General features: G+C 44.7%; 1 protein-coding gene across 6 annotated transcripts in view; it reads left to right on the forward strand.

The window, feature by feature from the left end:
* The window catches only part of SAG (S-antigen visual arrestin), a 29026-nt gene extending 17966 nt beyond the window's left edge, over positions 1-11060 (forward strand). For 5 of the 6 annotated variants that reach the window (XM_054040771.1, XM_054040768.1, XM_054040767.1 and 2 more), the window contains exons 14-16: positions 689-712; positions 1174-1238; positions 10643-11060. In XM_054040771.1, the coding sequence (XP_053896746.1) occupies positions 689-712; positions 1174-1238; positions 10643-10848 (295 nt within the window). In that variant the 3' untranslated portion in view covers positions 10849-11060. The remainder of the gene's footprint in view (positions 1-688; positions 713-1173; positions 1239-10642) is intronic. The other variant, XM_054040772.1, reaches the window with a different exon arrangement.
* Positions 11061-21969: the final 10909 nt, after the last annotated feature.

The raw sequence follows: 21969 nt of genomic DNA on the forward strand, positions 1-21969 counted from the left end.
CTAAAGATATGATGGACAACTCTCCTCCCAGCCTCCGATTGCAAATCCCACCGCCCCTTTTCTACAGCACTTGATTATACCAAAAAAAAAAAAAAATACTGAGAGCACATGAAGAAGATGAGGAAAATGAACTCTCTGTAATATAATGGGATGAGGCTTCCTGGTGGTGCCCACTCCACCATTTGTATGTGCTTTTTCTTTCCCACCCTGGTGAGAGGATTTTATGTTAATATGGAATCTTTCTTCCATGCCTGCAGCCCTTACTGCTCTAATTTCTCTAGCTCATTTTGGTTCACTCATGTGTTTGTTACCCCCAAATTTTGGTGTCCTCTGTGGAACTGATCATAGCTGAATTTACACAGAAGAAACACCCAGCAAAGATAGACATTAAGTAACAATGCAGGGTGCGGAGATGGGCTTTGGGTTTCTCTAATTTTATTGGCCTAAAGAACCTCTTGGGATGCTGGATTGTGCTCCAGTGAGCAGGAAATATCTGTCTGGAAACCTTTCAGGTGGACCACCTGGAAGTGCTCCGGACCATCAGAGCCCCACCGTCAGAGAGCCATTGTGCTAGATGACTGAAGAGAGAATAGGGCATGGGGGGTTAGCCTGAGGCTTTGTCCTTTTTGGATGTATTCATGGAGCAAAGACCCCATTACAAGCACTTTTTGTTTTTCTGTTTACCTAGCATGCTGGGAGATCTCACCTCCAGGTAAAGCTGCTACATTTTCTGCCTTTCCAAACCACACAATCATGGCCATGACACTTTGCCTCCTATCCCCACCCCTCACATAAATTAAAAACCCCTTAACCTGTTAGGTCAAAGGACTCTGAATACTCCAGTGTGATAAAGATGTCCATGCTTTAGTTATGTGCATGGTCTCTAGAAAGGAGCAAAACAAGTAACTTAGGACTAAGCACAAGCCTTGTGCTAGAACCGATGGTAGAGGACAGCAATGGCTGCAGTTGGGTTTTGAGCGAGCAAATCTGAACTTGATGGTTTTGGTTTTTGTGGGGACAGGGAACTTTGAATGTAGCTGAGTTTTAGGAATGGGTGGAACTGGACTTCACATCTAGTAAACACACGGGTAGATCGTACTGGGGAGGTGTATCTTGACTGGAACAGGAGTTAATGGGCATGTAGGTATGATGCATTCTCTTCTCTCCCCAAAGTGAAGTCAGCACAGAGCTGCCATTCCGTCTCATGCACCCCAAGCCTGAGGAACCGAACATAAGAGGTCAGTAACGCCACATTCCATGCTTTCACTACTTACACCATGTGTTGCAGTCTCTTCCATATTATGATGCTCGCTCTGAATGCCTTGATTCCTGCTGTAGGGGAAACCTCAAAATAACATCAGAACAGCCATACTGGGTCAGACAAATGGTCCATCTAGCCCAGTATCCTGTCTTCACGGCTGGCGGTTGCCTAGGGCGGCAGGATTTGGGGGACAGCATTTTGACGCCCTCAGCGGAAATTCGGCGACAGGGGGTCGTTCCGCTCTGGATCGTCAGTGGAAATTGCCCCGAAGATGCAGAGCGAAAGGACCCCCATCGCCAAAGACCCCAGGTCCCCTGAATGCTCAGAGGAGGAGTGCTGCCACCTAGGGCAGCAAAAACCCTGGCGCCGCTCCTGCCTGTCTTTCCACAGTGGCCAGTGCCCAATGCTTCAGGGGGAATGAACAGAAGAGGGCTGTTAATGAGTGATCCAATCTCTGTTATCCAGTCCCAGCTTCTGGCAGTCAGAGGTTTAGGGACACCCAGAGCATGGGTTTATGTCTGTGACTATCTTGGCTAATAGCCTTGATGGACCTACCCTCCGTAAACGTATCTAATTTTTTTTTTTTAACCCAGTTATACTTTTGGCTTCACAACATTCCCCTGGCAATAGGTTCCACAAGTTGACTGTGCGTTGGGTGAAGAAATACTTCCTGGTTTGTTTTTAAACCTGATGCCTTTGATTTCATTGGTTGATCCCTGGTTCTTGTGTCAAGGGATGGGGTAAATAACACGTCCCTATTCATTTTCTCCACATCAGTCATGATTTTATAGACCTCTATCATATTAAACCCCTCCTCCCCCAGCAGAAGAATCTCCTCCCGAGCAGGGAAGAGACCTGAACTGAGTTTGCTGTGCCAGATAACCTCAAAACATATGTAATGGGCAGGTGGGTGCTGAGGTAATATTATGTTAAACTCTATTATTCCCACCCTATTTCCTGCACTTCAGTTTTACCTTTTTGCTGCAGCACAGGTCAGCATTCTGTCTCTTCCAAAATGTTCAGAAAGCATTACACAGAGTTAAATCTCAGGGCTATTATATGTAAAACCTTGAATATAGTTAACAGTCCCTAGTCAGCTTCAAAGAAAGAGTATCATACAGTTTCTTAGTAATCAAACACTTAATACACACAAAACTTTGTAAATAGCATTTGGAATTCTTATGAATAACTTTTAAACAAAAGCTATGAGATAGTAAAGTCCTTGCACTTTGGTATCTGCTGTTGAAAGGTGCTATATAAGAGCTACATATTAGTCAAACTTCTCCATTTTGTTACTTTTACACATTTAAATGCAAGATTTCAATATTTACAAAACACTTACAATTCTCTGCACACACAAACACCTCCCCTCTGATTTTCTTTCAGAGATGATTTCTCAGGCTTTATCGTATGGCCATAATATATAGTGTGTGTGTCACTTTGTAGCTACAACATCACCGGCTCATTCATCTGCACGTCCACCAATGTTATATATGCCAGCAATGCCCCTCTGCTATGTACATTGGCCAAACTGGACAGTCACTACGCAAGAGGATAAATGGACACAAGTCAGATATCAGGAATGGCAATATACAAAAACCTGTAGGAGAACACTTCAACCTCCCTGGCCACACAATAGCAGATGTAAAGGTAGCCATCTTACAGCAAAAAAACTTCAGGACCAGACTCCAAAGAGAAACTGCTGAGCTCCAGTTCATTTGCAAATTTGACACCATCAGATCAGGATTAAACAAAGACTGTGAATGGCTATCCAACTACAGAAGCAGTTTCTCCTCCCTTGGTGTTCACACCTCAACTGCTAGCAGAGCACCTCACCCTCCCTGATTGAACTAACCTCGTTATCTCCACACTGATTTATACCTGCCTCTGGAGATTTCCATTACTTGCATCTGAAGAAGTGAGGTTCTTAACCACGAAAGCTTATGCTCCCAATACTTCTGTTAGTCTCAAAGGTGCCACAGGACCCTCTGTTGCTTTTTACAGATTCAGACTAACACGGCTACCCCTCTGATAGTATTCAAAGAAAAATTCCTTGCTCCTTCACTGCTTCTCTCCCTGTCTTTGGGCCCGCAAAATAAATAACTAAATGCCCAAAGCTAAAGCACGGCATTTATGTGCAATCCTGTTGTGCCCAAGAACATAGCTATTGCTCTTTGGGATGGAGCGAGAACTACAGGACAAGTTTAGCAAAGAGGTGATGCCAAGTCAAATGAGCAAACCAACCCTGATGTACCGAAAGGGAAGGGTTAGAGGGGACAAAAGGGAAGGGGTCTGTAGAGATGGGCATTTTGTCCTAAACTGTAACCCCCACTTGAAAGGGACAGACATCAATCCTGTCTTCTTTAATCTGCTTTGAATTAGAGGAGGACACTGGTGTACTGAGAGAGAGAAACACCACAAATCAGGGCACAGACTAAAGGTTCTATCCATGTTAATTTTGCCCTTGTTAGGAAGTGAAACTCAGTTCCAGCTAACATGGCTCTGGATAGGGTGTAATGTTTTCATAGAGCTGTTCAAGGCTGGGTAGTGACCTGGTCTAAAAAGAGTAATCTAATTTTTAAAAACATATTTGTATTAAAGCCATGCCCGGACAAGGCAGCCAGCACGCCGCGAACTGAAGGAATTTCTAAAACTGTTTCTCATACTAGATTTCCCTTTGATGGGAATCTTAAACTGCATGACGGAGAAGGAAAAATGCCACACCAAATTCGTAGGCAGAACTATAACTAGCGGGACACCTAGTGGCCATAAAGTATATGGCAGGATATGTTTAATAAATAAGACAGCGGAGCTCAATATTCTAACTCCATGATAAGAAGTCGAGCCACCAAATCAAAACAAAAAACTAAAGCATTTGAACTAAATGCTTGCTCCATAGCAGTGTTAAGGAGACACATGGCTCCACAAATATATGAGAAACACAAAACTCTAAGCTTCGCACATTGACTTCAGGGGAGGGAATGAGTAACAAACGGTTTGTTACTCCTCAAGCAAGCAGATTAAAGAAGACAGTGTTGCCAACTGTTGTGACTTTATCATCATGAGTGTTGTCATGTTTTGGAGTATTTCTTAAAAGCCTCAATGGCTGGAATCAAGAGCGCATGAGAATCTCACCTTTCATTTACAATATTTCTAACTCTCATGGCTGCAGAGAAAAGCTTGAAAATATTAGTGAGTATAACCTGAGGGCTCAAAGCAGGAGGCAAATCAAAAGAACCCAAAATCCCATGGATTTTTTTTAATTGCATGATTTTTTGTGTGTGGCATGTGATTATATATATTTTTTTTGAACGCTTGCTGTCAGCAAAGCCCTCTTCTACTTCCCCACACTTCAGGAAGATAATTTTGGCAGAAGAATGTAGAGTATCAGGAGAAATGGAGGGTAGGCATCTGAATAGATGCAGAGTGCTTCAAATTAAGACCACTTCCACATTTGCAAGAAGTTGTCACATGCATTGAAAGAGTGTATGTGTATAAAATATAAAAATAGGGCACCTTCACACACACATGGAGGGGAGGGGGAGAAGACGTTATAAGGGACATTGTACCAACATTGTATTTGTAATAAACTTGCTAATTTTGGAAAATTTCCATTGCTGATCACCATTTAAATAGAATATCATAGGGGTTTTTAAACTAAAGATTGTTTTACAGAAATCAGAACTATTTTTTCCTTCTCCCCTCTTGATGTTTATAAGGGTCTTTCCAGCAAGGGAGAAACTGATTAACTGTGCAGAGGAAACAGTAGAAATGACTGGAGATCTTCAAGGGTAACAGTTTTCAAGTGTCTAAGTGATTAAGGAGCCAAAGTCTCATTGAAAATTCATAGGATTTTTCAGCTCCAGAGTCATGTAGAGCACAATTTTTGAAAATGCCTCAGTCCCATTGTCTTAGGAGACCCTGAGTCATTTTTGAAAGCAAAACAAAGCTGCTAAATCATCTAGGTACTTTTGCAAACTTCACCCAAATTGCTATCAAATGCACAATATAAATAAACGGGGTTTGGGGGTGGGAACACTTACTAACTTTTCAGTTCTAGTGACTTCAGTCGATATATTTTCAGACATAATTGTTTGTTTTTTGTTTGGTTGGTTTTTTTTAAGTTCACTATGTTTCTTTAAATTATTCCCTAAAAACGTTACCACAACTAAGGGTTTGTCTTCACTGCAGTGTTGGGTCAAGATATAACTTGTGTTACCCCTAACCCGCTTCCTGTCCACAAATACAGGTGTAGCTCGAGTTAAAGGGTGCTTTAAACTCAAGCTAGCTGGCCTGTCTGGGTGTGAGCTGAAGTTTGAGTGTTGCTGATGTTCAAGCTAATAATGTAGTGACCAGCTACAGGCTCCAGCTACTGTTTGCACAACTCCTCAGATACTAATCCAATTGCTTTGTGTAGCTTGCCTGTCCTTTTGCAGTGTGGCCACTCTTACTTGAGCTAGGCTAACTTGACTGTACTGATTCAGGCTAGGTGTTGCAGTGAAGATGAGCCCTAAATGTAACAAACGGTGAGCACATCTGTATGTATACCATCTGATTTGTTGCAAAATAGCACTCTAGATGGACTTGAACTCCTGTGGACTCAGATACTTGGGATTAGTTTATCTGACTGGGAGAGTGTAATACTTCATCCTACTGTGCATGAGCTTTGGGCCTGATCCCAGCAAAGATACTTCTTTCTTGATACCTAATTGTTACTCCTGTAATTCAAATAGAATGGGAATTGAAGATTACAGGTTTGATTGATGCAGACAGCTGTGGTGTTTGTTTGGAGCTACAGTTCATTACATAGGCATGTGTGCACACGTGGCCTCGTGTTCAAACATTCAGCAACCTAACAATGGAAGTAGGCCTGGTGCCTCTATGGGAAAACGCTAATGCCAGAGCCATGGGGTCTTCCTCTTACTTCAATCCAGTCTCAGCCAGAGTATAGATCTGTTTTTTCTTGGCCTTAAAAAGGATACATTGGAAATTCAGGATTGCAAAACATCCCTCTCAAACACTCCACCACCACATCCTCTTACCAAAGAAGCAGCCCATATATCATTTGCTAAATCACAGTCCTCTCTAACAGTTCATTTTTAGGTTATCATACAGATGAAAATAGTAGATTTTCTATAACTTAATAACAGGACAGACTCGCCAGTAATTGTGTGGGGAACCCTAAAAGCAGTTAATTGGGGAAAGAAATGCCTTCACTTCAAAAAGGAAAACACAATGAACAAAATAAAGTCCCTTTGAAACCTGCATAGCAGATTTAGAAACTCAACATGAGTGTGTTTTAGGGTCCCAGAATAAAGAATAAAACCTACCAAATTAAGATGGTAAACTGAAAATCTGTCCAGATCCTGTAGTTTCTGGCTTCCTGTATTATCTCTAGTCACTATTCCTGTTAGTGATTCATGCTTTTGATTTGTGATAGTGATTCCACCAGTTTTTCACTGAACTCTGAGAAAAAAGTTGTGCTTCGTTAGTTCCAAATTAGATGTTATTTCATTAAGTGGATCAAAAGTTAATTGCAGAGACTGAGCTGCAGCAAACAGTGTTTAGGGAATCTAGAAGCACCAGGAGATAGACTAATTCTTTTAGCTGATTGTGCAACCTCTAAGAGGGATAGATAAATGTATTTATGTGTGGGGACTTTGAGATCAGTTGTCATCCTCATCTTTTCTGTTCCCTTCATTATTGCTGATGAGCTAAAAGTTACCAATTGTCTGTTATGCCTCCCTACTTACTTCGTTGTCTCGTGTTTTTTTTTTTTTTTTTTTTGGGGGGGGGGGGGGGAGAATGCAATTGAGAAACAGGAAGGAGATCATATTATAAAGCCAAAAATGTAGTAGGATTAAAATGCCAGGGGAGAAAACCATATTAAGATGCCCTCAGTGGGCTGAGCTAAGCTGAGCTAATTCCACCTCTGTTTCTCCCCCTGCCCCATCACCACCCAAAAAACTCACCCAGGATTATACAGGGTCAGAGTAAATAGAATGTATCCAGTATCAGCATGTTTATTTGTGCAGGGATGAATTGAGCCTAAGGAATCTCAAACAAAGTGTGAAGCAGAGGAAGCAGTCGAGGATTTGGTCTCTTTCTCTCACCACATTTTCTACTGGTCTATGCTGGCACAGCTCCATTGAAATAAATGGAGCTGTGTTGAGTTGCATCAGCAGATTTTGTCCCTTAAATGTGTTTATAAATGATACAGTGCTGTTTTGAAAGTTAAAAGCTTATATCGGAAGTGTAGGGCTATTGCTAACTATTCTCTCCTTTTTTATTTCTATGCCTGGGGGACGGACAGGAACGGATTACTACCTTTCCTTTCTCAGATTTCTGTATAGTCTCTGTGCCTTGGATTTCTCATACAGTGTGTACACATTGGCTGCATCTCTTTAAACCTTATTTCATACCTGTAATATACTTAGCTACATAGTAACTTTCAAAAATTACTAAAATTGAAAAAAAAAAAATCGATAAACATGCTCTGCCACCTCCCCCCAGGAGCTAGGAGAGGATAAAAATCAGGCTTATAATAGAAATTACCATCTGTCCCAACTTTAATTCTATAGATTTATTGCTCTGATTGCACAATGCAAGCTTATAGCACCATGTGATGAAATACTATTTTTTGTCCTGTGAGACAACCCCCCCACCCGCCTCAAATCTGAAAGGCCGAGTTGTATTTATTTAGACGTTGGATTGTTGCAAGAAATTGCATAGCCTTGTTCAGGCTCTTGAGAACTTTAGCTACATGATAATTGTACGTAAACTAAGAGGCAAAGAATGACATTGCATCGGGGCAAGAATCTGGCCCCAGCACTGCTAGTGTGTGTTGGCCTTTAGCTAATGAGCCTGTAGGAAGGAAAGGCTGCTTTAAGCTAAAATTAGTATAATTGCGTCTTTCGGAGCATAATCTTACCTAGCAGTGTGTCATGGGTGTTATGGTGCTGCATATAGCACAGTACCTACCTATGTAACTCGTCTCCTGACAGTCTCTAAATCTGACTAAAACCCCTGCCCATGATATAAAATTGACTGCGTACTGCACTTGTGGATACCACTAAGCTTCGCCCACATCAGTGATGTCATCGTTTCCTTAGTAACTATCAGACTTCAAATGGGAGAAAAAGCAAAAGACTGTATTTAAAGAAAAAAAATTAACACCATTGATTCAAAAGCAAAACGGTGTGTGATGGCAGTTCTAAAAGTATTGCTCTAAATATTTAATTTCCAACTCATTTCAATTGAGCATGGACCATTGGGTGAGATTCATACATCCCAGATTTCTTAATGAAGTCAATGAGTACAGTAAATGATCCTCTGAGTATGAAATACAAATACAGATCCATGCTTTAAAAAAAGGATCCACTAATTTTAGGCGGTTCTGTTTATGGGTGCTGGGTCTGATGCACTTTAAAGGCCTGGTTTTCAGAAGTGCTGAGAATCATCCGTTCATTGACTTCAGCTGGAGTTGTGGGTGCTTAACACCACTGGGAGTCAAGAGCTCAGTGTCCTGAGTTGGCACCAAGTTATTAAGACACCCAGAATCAGACACTGACCACTTCTGGGACAGTCTGGACTAGCTGGCTGCAGTTAGGCTCGGGGGGATGGGTGGGTGATGCAGCTGTCACTGGGTGAGCTAAAGTGACCAGAAAAGCAGACACCCTCTTCCCCCCCCCCAACAAACAAACAAAAAAAACCCTCCACCACCATAACACCGTACACTCTGCTTAATCACTGCTTTATGGAGAGACCGCTGAAGGCACCAAGTTAGCCAAAGGGAAGCGAGCAGCAATGAATGCTCCTCGCTGGGAAAGCATAGGCTAAAATCCCATCATGTGAATGCATTCAGCTAGTGCCAAAGGGTTAAGTGTAAGATTTAAGCAAGTGTAAAATTCTGAACTCTGCACTCTAAAATAAAAGCTGCCAAAGAAAAGAGTGGTCCCTACCACTTTGTCTTCTGTACAGCGTTTGATTTAATTGACTTATTGCTTATAAATGACGTCTTCCGGTTCAGGCTGGCTACTTAAATAAGAGTGACAGACCAATTAAGAGGAACACCATGTCACAAAACAGTATCACCTGTTGGGTGCTAATATGTGAGCCCACAGACGCCTTTCGCAGCAGTTGTTCCTAGCAAGCCAGTGTGGGAAATTTTTTTTAGCTCCTTAGCCCCTTTGATGTCTGAGCTCTGCTGATGGAATATGTTTCCACTAAGAGCTTTAGTTCCATAATTATACTGGAATAAACTTATTCCAGACTGAGGGCAGGTCTACACTATGGGGCACAGTTGATCTTAGTTACATAACTCCAGCTACGTAAATAGCTTAGGTTGACTTTTTGCGATGTCTATACCACGCTGGGTCAACGAGAGAGACTCTCCCATCGACTTACCTTATGCTTCTCGTTCTGGAGTCGACCGGAGAGCGAGCAGTGGTCCATTTAGCGGGTCGTCAATCCCTGGTGGATCGCTCACCGTGCATTGATTCCCCCAGTAAGTGGAGACAAGCCCTGAGCGTCCGCATGGGGAGTTATGCTGATATAGCGATAGCTATGGTATAGTTACTCTGCTGTAGCTAAGCCAGTCAGTTTCCACATGTAAACAGGTCCTAAAGTGATTTAATTTTGCTTCATCCGGGCACCATTATTTTATGCACTGAGATAGTCATGACATAAGGTTTTTCTGGGTTGCTCCTCAAGCTCCAGAAAAAAACACCAGTTCCTAAACGAGTTATCTTTTTGTCTCTTCTTATTTTGTGAGATTCCTGATTAGCTTGAGAGTAAACTCTATTCTAACCCTTTGCTGTGTCTCCTCTTTCCTTTTTTATGCATGCTGGTAATTACAGTGATGGAGAGGTATGAAGCTTCTTTTTAATATTGTCCCGCTGGTCATTCTAGCTCCTGGTGAATTAACGCATCGAAAATTCCCCTAGTCTTGTCCAGAACCGTAATGTAGAATGAGCAAGATGAGACCGGTTCCACAGGTTAATTCTAGTAGTCTGTAAAGGCCCTTCCCGTTTCCAAGCTGTCCAGCTGGAGATGATGCTATTCAGCAGGGAAGGACATGTTACAGCATTTAGTAAACTTCCATGGCTACTATCCTGACTGGTGTAGAAAACACCTGCTGTCCCAGCTGGCTCAACAGGGCTGGGTTGTAGGCATGTGATCCAAAGCCCATTGAAGTCAATGGAAAGACACCCATTGATTTCAGGGGCCTTTGGTTCAGGATTTAAGACACAACTGGTGAAGTGAGAGGGCACTGCATGTAAGGGGAAGAGAGAAGTGATGATGAAGGGCCCCCAGTGGAAAACTGAGCTCAGTATAAAGGGGGTATGCCGTTTTGAAAGGCCTGTCTTTCCTTCATTTCAGTGCCCAAGATGAAGACCTGGTATTTGAGGAGTTTTCTCGTCAACAGCTGCAAGATTTGGATGAAGACGAGAATAAGGCTGTTTCTCCAAATGATGAGTGATTTGGAGAACAGGCTTCTGGAGGAGCTACGGGGTCTGATGGTAGTTACAAACACATTAGGATGTAGTTTTTTGTTTGTATTAAACTGCCAGGTCTTGCTGTTGTAATGTGATATCTCTAGGTGCGCTGTCAGCAGCAGGGATCGAACTCTGGAGCAGTGGATCTAAAAGCATGATCCTCTCCTGCCTGGACTAAAAGACCTGGCTTTGTTAGCCAAAGGATGTAGCAGACTCAAACCTCTGTGGTTCAGCCACTAGAGATGAACAGAGAGGATGAGTCAATGTTTATTTATGATGCTACCAAATAAAAAGGTTATTAAAGCCAAGCTGATGATGTTTTTGTAGCGTCTGAATTTTCTCCTAGTTTGCTTAGCTTAATGTTAGATCAAAGAGCCACTGACTCAAAAGTTCTAGTTAATTAAGTTCTGGTGATCTTGCCCAACAAACTGCTTGTGTAATCTGAGCAAGGGGAGGAATGGTTTGAAGGGTTACCTAGCCAGCCCTTGGTGATGTGCTGAAGCCCCTCAATGGCTTACAAGAAGCTGCGGTTTGTTTTTCTTTTGATCACTTTTGCATCTAAATTCTGTCAAGGTCATTGAATAAGATTTGCATTGTGAGTCCAGCCCCTGCCATAAAGCATGCAATTTACTTCCCTTTCTGAAGGACTGCAATCTAGCACTAGCAAAATCTGATAATGTTTTGTGATCTCATGATCATTGCTTCAATCCTGTTTTTTTTTTTTTTCCCCCAGTGGTTCTCAACCAGAGCTTTGTCTCTAGTCAGCAGTATATTTTGCAAAACTTATTCTGTGCTGCTTGTAATGCTGTGCTACACTGCTCATTTAACAAGGTGGAAAACAGCCACCTTAGTAAAGATGGATGAGCAATCTGCATTGTGCATTAAACCGAAGGTTTTACCCCATTAACCAAAACTCCTGCACACAAACAGGAATTGCCGTAACAGATCAGACCAGGGTTTCATGTAGTCCAGTACCCTGTCCGACAGTGGCTAATATTGGATGCTTCCGAGGTAGGTGCAATAAAACCCAAAAGCTGAACAATTATGTAATAATTTTTCCCATGGACAGGTTTCTTCCCAACATCCATCTGTTAGAGCCTGGCTTGTGTGCCCTAAAGTGTGAGTGTTTATATTCTTCCAAACTTTGGATTTTTTTAAAGATACTATCTATTGTTTCTCTGCATGTTCTCATTATCCATGTAACTGTCTAAACTTTTCTTGAATCTTGCTGAGCTCTTGACATCAGTGATTCCTTGAGGCAATGAGTTCCACTGGCTAACTGCTTTGTGTGTGTGTGTATATATATATATAGAGAGAGAGAGAGAGAGATTTCTATCTATCTATCTTTTTTGGTTCTAAATATGGTGCCTGTCAATTTTAATCAAATGTCACTGTACCAGGGTGACTTGCCCCATTAAGAGCTCAAGGGTGGGGCCACCTAACCCCAGTTACTAAGAAAGCACACATGAGCAGGAGTTACCTGATTCCCCTGTAAAGAGCAGCAAGAAGAAGCCAGGCTGCTAGTCCTGCACAGGGAGAGTGAGTTTGTTCCCAGGAAGAACAGAGTGTGGATAGAAGCTGCTGGAGTGAGTAGGCGTCAGCAGAGAAACCTGGGGCATGAGACACAAGCCCGGAAATGGACTTGAGAACTTTATGTTGAATATTTTGTTAATTTAACAAACCAGAACTCAAGAAGGGCTATGAAGGGACAAAAGAGTTTGTGATTTACTGAAGAAGCCTCTTGAAGGGGGAAACTGAGGCAAGGGGACATCCCAGAGGCTAGGTGGAAGGTGCTTGGGAGACCACCCAATGACCGTCCCTAATTTAATTTCTCCCTCCATCATGTCCTGCATGGTGATCTCAAATTCACTAATATGAACCTGTGCTTCCTACTCCAGGCATGGGAAGATGCGATTAAGCAGTTTCTTCTCTGGGTCTTAGTTCAGCTAACAGGAGAGGACCCTGTGGAACAGCAGTGGAAACAGAGACACAGAGGCTGTTGAAGTCCTTTTCCTCACCAATGGGCAGTATTTTTCACGAAAGCCAGCTCTGAGTAGGTGTCACTCAACCTGATCCAAATACACTGTGCAGCTGGATGAGGTCAAAGTTGCCCTCTTCCTCGGTTGGGCTTTCTATCGTAATGATAACAGAACATAAACCTCCACCTCAGCTTTCTCCCCAGCCAGGCTGTTCTTAGGGCTTCCTGTGTGGCCTCCTTACATCTTCCCTTAGTTCCTTGAGCAGAGGCTGCTGCCATTGCTCATCTGGATTCTGGTGGAGTTAACAAGCCCATTTATCACAATAGCTCACAAAAGATCTGAGCAGCTTTATGCAGGATTCTAATGTTCCCTAACAGGGTGGGTTAAAAGAAGAGCCCGGGTACTCCCTCTACCCCAATCAAAGTAGGTCCACACTGCATGCTGCTTCTGGTGGCATGTAGCTCACATATGCGTATAGCTCTCTAGCATGGGCGTAAATAGCAGTGTAGCTGTGAGGCATGGCTTATGGTAGTAAAGACATGCCTGAAGGATGGGGGTGTGTGAGTATGTACCATATATGCTCTCTGCTTGCCCAAGCCAGGCCTCGCCATCTGCACTGCTATTAGTAGTGTAGCGTCCTGCTGCAAGAGACTTCCCTCCCCCTAGGAAAAGACTTCCCTGTGGGGAAAGGCTCTGACAGTGGGGAGAAGCTGAAACCTTTCCCTGCTGCTTTCCCCCTGCTGGAACCTTTCCCTGACACATGCAGTTACACACCGCAGAGTGGGCACAGCCTGCTTTTCACTGTGGCATGTAGCTACACTTACCCTGCGCGCTGCCACCAGCGGTATGCAGTGTAGACATAACTTCAGAGAGAACTATCTGGTTTGTCATTGCTGAGACTTAGGTTTCTGTGCTTCAGTTAAGGCACCAAAACCAGTCAAAAAACCAAAGCCAGCGATGTCTAGGCTATGACATACCCCAATCATATTAATGCACCTGAGTAACACTGCATTTTAATTTATTTTACTCCATTTTGTCACAGCTGTGTTTATCTTTATCAAAGTTGGTGTGACGAGTTCCCCCCATGGTGCCACCTGGAACTGGGGTACCACTGAGCCCTCTCACACTGTGCTGCTGTGACATGCTGCAAACCTACTCCTGGTCTTACATTCCACCAGCATACACACAGTCAGGGATACGCCCAGCTGCACTTCCATGCAGGCTCACTAAACAGCCATTGCATGTGAACCAATAATCGAGAGGCTACAGTCACAATAACAACCAGCCTCCCAGCCTAGGATCCCAGAGCCATACTGCCCTGCCCTGGTCCAAACCCCAACCAGTATGAATTTATTATCCAGTTCGCCTCCCACTCCATGTGGAGAGGAAATGCAACAGTCCCTCTGAGCTAAGATTCCCACGCACTTCACTCCAAACTCACTGGTTTAGATCAAAACCTAAAACAAATGTATTAACTACAAAAGATAGCAAACAGATCAAAGCAGATTCCCCAGTAAATAAACAAAAATGAAAACTAAGTCTACCACACTAGTTAAGTGGTTCTCAACCTATTTATCACTGTGGGCTGCATATGCAGCTGTGTGGGTTATGTGGGCCGCATCTACACAATATATATACTACTTGTATGGCGTTGAGCCCTCACATGGGCTGCAAATGGGTGCTGTTTGGGCCACAAGTGGCCCACGGGCTGTAGGTTGAGAACCACTGCACTAGTAATATTGAATATGAACTAGCAGTTTCTCACTCTGAGAAATGGTATAAGCAGGCTGCACATTCTTAAGGCACAAGCTACACTTGCTTTGCAACTTGGAATCCCCAGGTGTTTCATACACAGGCTAGAAATATCTTTAGAGTGCCTGGATCCAGCACTTCTCCCCGTTCAGTCTTTGTTCCTCAGGTGTTTCCAGGAGTCTTCTTGTGTGGGGAGTGAAGAACCACAGATGATGTCACTCCCTGCCTTATGTAACTTTAGCATATGGCAGGAATCCTTTGTTTCAAAACTTAGTTCCCAGACCAGTTTGTGGAAAAACACTGAAATCCCAAGATGGAATCCACAATCGTGTGGCCTGGTCACATGTCCTTGTAGAGTCATAGCAGCCATTACTTACAGGCTATCTGGGGTGTTCTCAGGAAAGGTCACCAGGTGGGAGATAGTATCAGAGGGGTAGCCGTGTTAGTCTGAATCTGTAAAAAGCAACAGAGGGTCCTGTGGCACCTTTAAGACTAACAGAAGTATTGGGAGCATAAGCTTTCGTGGGTAAGAACCTCACTTCTTTTGGTTCTTACCCACGAAAGCTTATGCTCCCAATACTTCTGTTAGTCTTAAATGTGCCACAGGACCCTCTGTTGCTTTTTACAGGTGGGAGATAAACTTCTCATTGCCCTGAATAGGTCCTTCCCAACCATCTATCTAGATGGAAAGCATCTTGTCTACTGAGCATTACCCAGGTGTAACTACCTTTGAAGTACAGATACATAGTCAATATTTATAACTTCAGATACAAAAATGATACATGCATACAAATTAGGATAACCCTATTCAGCAAATCATAACTTTTCCAATGACACCTTACATGACCCGTCTTGCATAATATGCATCATAATAATGCCATAATCATATAATAATATCACTATGAAGAATATGGGGTGCAGTGTCACAATTGGGTCAAGTGGAAGAGTGATCAATATCCTTTTCTGAGTTTTGCATGTTTTGCTACTAACAGACACATCACTACCCATTTTCTATTGTTCACTGGTAGATTTAATTCCTCTACTGATTTCAACGCGGATCTTTGGAGAGGGTCAGATTTTTGTATTCAGAACTGTGGAAAGGCTTTTGTATTTATTCCTCTAGTACAGTGTTTCTCATACTGGGGTCTGTGGACCCCATACTCCAGGGAGTCCGCCGGCCCTGCTGATCAACTCCTCCTCCTCCCTCCCAGTGCCTCCTGCATGCCAGGGAACAGCTGTTCATTGGCACGCGGGAGGCGCTGGGAGGGATGGGGAGGAGTGGGGATGGGGCATGCTCTGGGGAGGGGGCAGAATCGTGTCTGGGGCCACTGGCCCTGATGATCAACTTCTCCCTCTCCCTCCCTCCCTCCCTCCCTCAATTCCTCCCACTCCCTCCCAGTGCCTCCTGCGCGCTGGGAGAACAGCTGTTCAGTGGCGTGCGGGAGGCACTGGGAGGAGTGGGGATGGTGCGTGCTTGGGGGAGGGTCGGAATCATGTCTGGGGCCACTGGCCCCGCTAATCAACTCCTCCCCCTCCCTCCCAGTCAGGGCCGGTGCAAGGAAGTGTCACGCCCTAGGCGAAACTTCCACCTTGTGCCACCCCCACCCCCTCATGGCAGCTAACCATGCCCCCCCCACTAGAGGAGCCCCCGTGCAGCAGCTACCCCCCCCTCTGCAGCTAACCCCGCCCGGGGAGCCCCCCTCACGGCAGCTAACCCTGCCCGCCGCCCAACCCCGCCTGGGGAGCTAACCCCCCCCCCCGGAAGCCCACCCCAGCTCACCTCCGCTCTGCCTCCTCCGCTGAGCACACCGGCGCCGCTCTCTCCTCCCCTCCCAGGCTTGCGGCGCCGATTGGAGGAGAATTAGAGCGGGGGCTGTGTGCTCAGCGGAGGAGGCATAGTGGAGGTGATCTGGGGCAGGGAGTGGTTCCCCTGTGCGCCCCTCCCGTTACTGCGGGCAGCCCTCCCCGCGCTCCCCACCCCCCAGCCCCAGCTCACCTCCACTCCACCTCCTCGCCTGAGCAGGCTTTTAGGCGCCTTCAACCACTAGGCCCCCTAGGCGGCCGCCTAGTTTGCCTAGTGGTTGCACCAGCCCTGCTCCCAGTGCCCCCTGCACACCAGGGAACAGCTGTTTCGTGGCGTGCAGGAGGTGCTAGGAGGGAGGGGAAGAAGCAGGGACGGGGTGCACTCGGGGGAGAGGACGGAAAGAGGGCAGGGAAGAGGAGGGGCAGGGGTGGGACCTTGGGGGAAGGGGTGGAGTGGGGGCAGGGCCTGGGGCTCAGTGGTTGGCTTGGAGGTCCACGAAAATGTTTAAATCAAAATGGGGATCCTCGGGTTGCTAAAGCTTGAGAACTGCTGCTCTAGTATTTTTTTGTAATTCAAGGGAAGACGACACGGGCAAGTTTAGCAGAAGGTTGATAGCATCTCCAACTTTTACACTGGTTAACCAAGCCTGTTTTATAGAGATGATCCAGCATCCAGTGAACTCTGTTTAAGATAGTCTTGAAAAAATTAACTGGATGTATTTCTGACATTCTTCCTAATCTTTTTTTTTAAGCGTGAGTTAGGTAATGCAGCTTCCCACTTATCTTTTAGCTCCAGCTTCAGGGGGTACGACAGAGTTGAGCTTTTTGTATATCTGGCCTGCAAGGTATCCTGAGCTTCCTCACAAAATCGTCTACTGCAGACAACTTCTGAAAGTTCAATGTAGTACCAAGTAATAATGCACAGCGCTGTGAATGAGGCAGGGATGGACTTGCACAAAACAATGATTAGTAAGGCTAAAATTTAGTCACGGGTATTTTTGGTAAAAGTCATGGACAGGTCATGGGCAATAAATAAAAATACCTGTGACTAAATCTCTCCTTCTGGGGCCTGCTGCTCCAGGGGGCCCATGCTGAGGGAGGACCCTCCTCCAGTGCTGGGGGTTGACTGCCCCCTGGCCTCTGCTCCCGGGGACTGCTCTCCGACGCTGCTCCAGCCACCCCAGGACAACTGCTGCTCTGGAGATCCACAGGGCACCCCCAGGACCTCTGCTTGGGTCTCCCTGGAGCCAGCCACATCAGCTGCTGTTCTGGCGGTCCCTGGAGCCAGCTGCCTGGGGCCGCCTGAGCAGCAGCCAGTGTGGCTGGCCCCGGGGCAGTGCCTGGGACCACTGTTCGAAGCTCCCAAGGGGCCTCACCCAGGACAGCTGTTTGGGCGGTCCCCTGGACCAGCTGCACTGGCCACTGCTTGCGCAGTCCCTGGAGCCAGCTGCTGCAGGCCTCCCGAGCAGCAGCTGGTGCGGCTGGCCCCAGGTCGCTCCAGCAGCGGCCGGTATAGCTGGCTGGGGGCACCCGAGCAGCTGGCCCTGGGGAAGTCACAGAGGTGGCAGAAAGTCACGGAATCCATGACTTCTGCAACCTCAGTGACAGAATTGCAGATTTAATTATTAGTATCCGTTTTCTCAGGTTGGCCTAGAAAAATATTTTAAGACGTTCAGCAACTAACTTTGTACTAGCACTTTTAACTCTCTTACAGGGAGGGAGGAGAATTCAGCTTTTTCAATCTGCTCATTAGCTCCCAGCAAGTGAAGCTGGACTTTCTTGTCCCTTGACCAAAAGATGCCGACCTTTGTCTTTAGTTTCAGGGTGATTAGCCTTTTATCTTTCATGCATTCTGGTTCTGAGGTTACACTGTCTTCTATGAAACCAAACATTTAGACTGCTAGTCAGATGTTTACAGCTGTAATAGAATAATCCACAGACTCATAGACTCATAGACTTTAAGGTCAGAAGGGACCATTATGATCATCTGGTCTGACCCCCTGCATGCTGCAGGCCACAAAGCCGTCCCTACCCTTTCCCTTGACTCTGCTGTTGAAGTCCCCAAATCCTGTGGCTTAGTGACTTCAATTGGCAGAGAACCCTCCTGCTAGCGATCCCTGCCCCATGCTGCGGAGGAAGGCGAAAAACCTCCAGGGCCTCTGCCAATCTACCCTGGAGGAAAATTCCTTCCCGACCCCAAATATGGCGATCAGTAAAACCCCGAGCATGTAGGCAAGAGTCTCCAGCCTGACCCTTGTTAGCCATTATACTATTTACCTGCCATGGCACGGTATTCCTTTGGCTAAAATCATGTTTTTCCATTAAACCATTCCCTCCATAAACTTATCTAACTTAATCTTAAAACCAGACAGGTCCTTCACCCCCACCGTTTCCCAACTGTCTTTGATCTAGTTGATTTTCATTCTAGTTTCTTAGCCGATGCCCTCTACTCTTTTTGAATTAGTTTAAGCTTATTGTAGCAAGACCCTCACCGTTTATCGACTGTCTCCTGATCCCGCCCACCGGTTACCCACCCCTCATTGGGGACATTGCAGTGTGTATATACTATGTGTGCTGCCCAGCCCCAAAACACCAACATACCCCCATACTCTGTATGTTACCCCCAATGACCAATAACTAATGCTTCAAATTTTCTGTATCGTTTATTTCTTTTAAATATTCCCTCATTGGAAGGTTTTAAATACAGGGTTGACAAACTCCTGTCAGGGACAGGACCAAGACAGGGTCTAGGTTTACTTGGTCCTGCTATAAGATAGAGCCTGGACTTGATGACTTCTTGAGGTACCTCCTAGCCTTACATTTCTATGATTGTCAGCGTTCTTGATGATTTTCTGTCATTTCCAGTGTGTTCTGCCTTCAGAGGCTTTCTGTGCTATATTTTCGATGTAACAAAAATGAGATACAAGTGGCAGGAACCTAAAATGAAGTTAATACACTTTTTTATGAACCTTACTAACTGACCATTTACAGAAGAGATTCCCATAACTTTATATTACTATATAGACACTATGATAGCTTTAAAGTTTCCTAATGCAAGTGTATACGAAGCTGCCTGCTTTGAACATAAATTCCATAAACGGTTAAACAGCCAGGAAAGCTTAGCGGATTTAAGGAACCAATTTTACGCTGGTGACAAGTGTTCTTTTCCTCTATCCCATCTCCTTCACATGGAAGTTCTGAATGGAAGACTGGAAAAACCTTTAGTTAATACACAACCATCCATGCATTAGATAGGCAGGCTTTCCTGAGGCCTCTTGGGAGATTGCTGGAGAGTGTTTCAGTGCTGGGTTGTCTAATGCTAACAGCATAACTGAAGGATGGTGTGTGGAAAGACTGAGTCAGAAAAGCATAGCTTTAGATTGAAAAATACAGTGCAATTTGGTGTCAGGAACCAGCTGTCACCCTGAGTAGGTGGGAGAGAGGAAAAGCAAACTGGTTGCTGTTCATTAGTGATGTCAGATTAAAAGGATGCTGATGTCAGAGCTGAAGGGAGGGCAGGAGACTAAGAGGTTGCAAAATAAAGCAGGTGGAAAGTAGCTATGGCAGGTTGCTTCTACTGTTGCTACCTTGGAAGAAAAGAAAAAACAGTTGTTAACCTCTGTTGTGGTGCCTAGAAATTCAGTTAGATTGCAGTGGAAGAGTTTAAGAGTGGAAATGGTTGCAAGGGAATGACAGAGGTGGGTGACAGTCTTACTTATTTTTCAATTAAAATGTGTCTGGCCACAGGCAAAAGCCTGAATAGATGGGCACTTCATCCTTCCCTGAAGGACAACACTTTGATGTGTTGAACTGAGGAGAAACACATTCTAGAGGCAAGAGCATATTGAGCATGGTGTGTCTCCTCCCTCTCCTGGGAGATTTAACTCTAGTCTGAGGACTGTTACTATGCATGCACCAGCTGATCTCAATAGTTAGAATGGTGCAGAAGCAGAGAGAAGCTCTCTAAGGTAGCCCAGACGCAACCCCTCTAGGGCTCTATAAATCAAAGTCAACCCTTTTGAGCCGTATGCAGGAGAATATCAGTCAATGCTGCTAACACAGCACACGTAATCAACACAATGAGCAGTCTACCCTAGCTGAAGTTTATTGTTGTTAATTGTTGATGATGTACATGGTGCTTTATGGAAACAGATAAAGAGTTCTTCCAAGGGAATCTTCAAACATATCACCATAGAGAATACAGTGTGATACTCCATTCTTGAGGGCACACAGGAATGGAGGGCTTGGGCAAGGCCTTGGCCTACATGGGTAAACACTTCTGGTTACTGCAGCTACCTGGAAACGAGGGGCAATTCTGGCATACCTGGGTGACAAATGTCACGTGCATTCATTAACAAGCAAGAACTGATCTCTTCCTTGTCATATTCTCTAGAGATTGCTGCTCCCTCAACCCCAGCACTTCCTCACCTTTATCTGAAATTATCTTCAGTCAATTCACTTTCCTCTAGAAGAGGCGGGAATGAAGAGACTATCTATCTGCTATCTCTGGCTCTCCAACTGACCTGCTGTGTGACCTTCTTAGGCAAGTCACTTCACCTTTCTGTGCCTCTGTTTCCCCTTTGACCCTTTGCTTGTCTTGTCTGTTTAGACTGCAAGTTTTTCAGGGGAGGGATGATCTTTTACTCCATGTCTGAACACAATGGAGCCCTGTTCTCAGTTGGGGCCTCTAGGGTGTTACTGTATGATAAATATTAATTTATGCCCCTGTCTTAATCACATGCTATGTAAGCAAAAGTACCACTCCAGCTCGGTCTGATGAAGGAACTGAGTGGTATCAATACACTACTTGTGTTGAAGACTACATAGTCTTGCAAGAGAAAGGCAAGCTCCTTGCAGAAACCTACACACAAGCTAGCATCTCACACATCAGTCAAGTAACTGTAGTGCCCAGTCTACCTGTGGAATTTCTCAAAGGAAAGAACAAAGCCAGCATAACTGTTCTACCTACTTCCTCCTCCTCCTCCCCCCTCAAAAAAACCCTGCAGATTATCAAAAATCCTGCATAATCTCATGTGATTGTTTAATTTTCCCAAAAGTCATTCATGCAGCCAAGTTACAAAGGCAATCTCTTTTAGGTGGCAGTAATTCTTTGTTCCAGTACTTTATTAATAAGGCTGATTAAAAAATGCTGAAAGCCTGATGCCCCATTATTTTGAGCAAAACCTTATTTTGTAATGATTATTTAAATTTATTTAATGTTTTAAAACCATTCAGAACCCATCCCAGGTTACTCTCCCACCTAAGGTGCCACAAGTACTCCTGTTCTTTTTGCGGATACAGACCAACACAGCTGCTACTCTGAAATCTCCCACCTTTGATTATATTGGAAATATATATATATATAGTCAAATTAGTGAAAAAGCATACAAGAGTCTTGTATTTCTCTTGGCAATTACTGACAACCCAGTGCTTTATTCCCAATCAGTGCTCGTATACAGACGCTTGTAAGGTCCTGCATTGGAACTAGAAAGAGTAAAGCCCCCCTGACCACCAGTAGTGGGTGGAAGCTGTAGGGAGGGTGAGAAATGCAGAAGCAGAAATGTATATCTTAGTGGGAGAACATGCTGTTCATTAGGTTAGTGAGTCACAACACTGCCAACCTGATCAGCTCTGGAAGCAACAGATCTCAAGGCAAGTTCTTGCTGCATCAGCCAAC

Source organism: Malaclemys terrapin, chromosome 9 (genome assembly GCF_027887155.1).
Source record: "Malaclemys terrapin pileata isolate rMalTer1 chromosome 9, rMalTer1.hap1, whole genome shotgun sequence".
NCBI classification, from domain to species: Eukaryota; Metazoa; Chordata; order Testudines; family Emydidae; genus Malaclemys; species Malaclemys terrapin.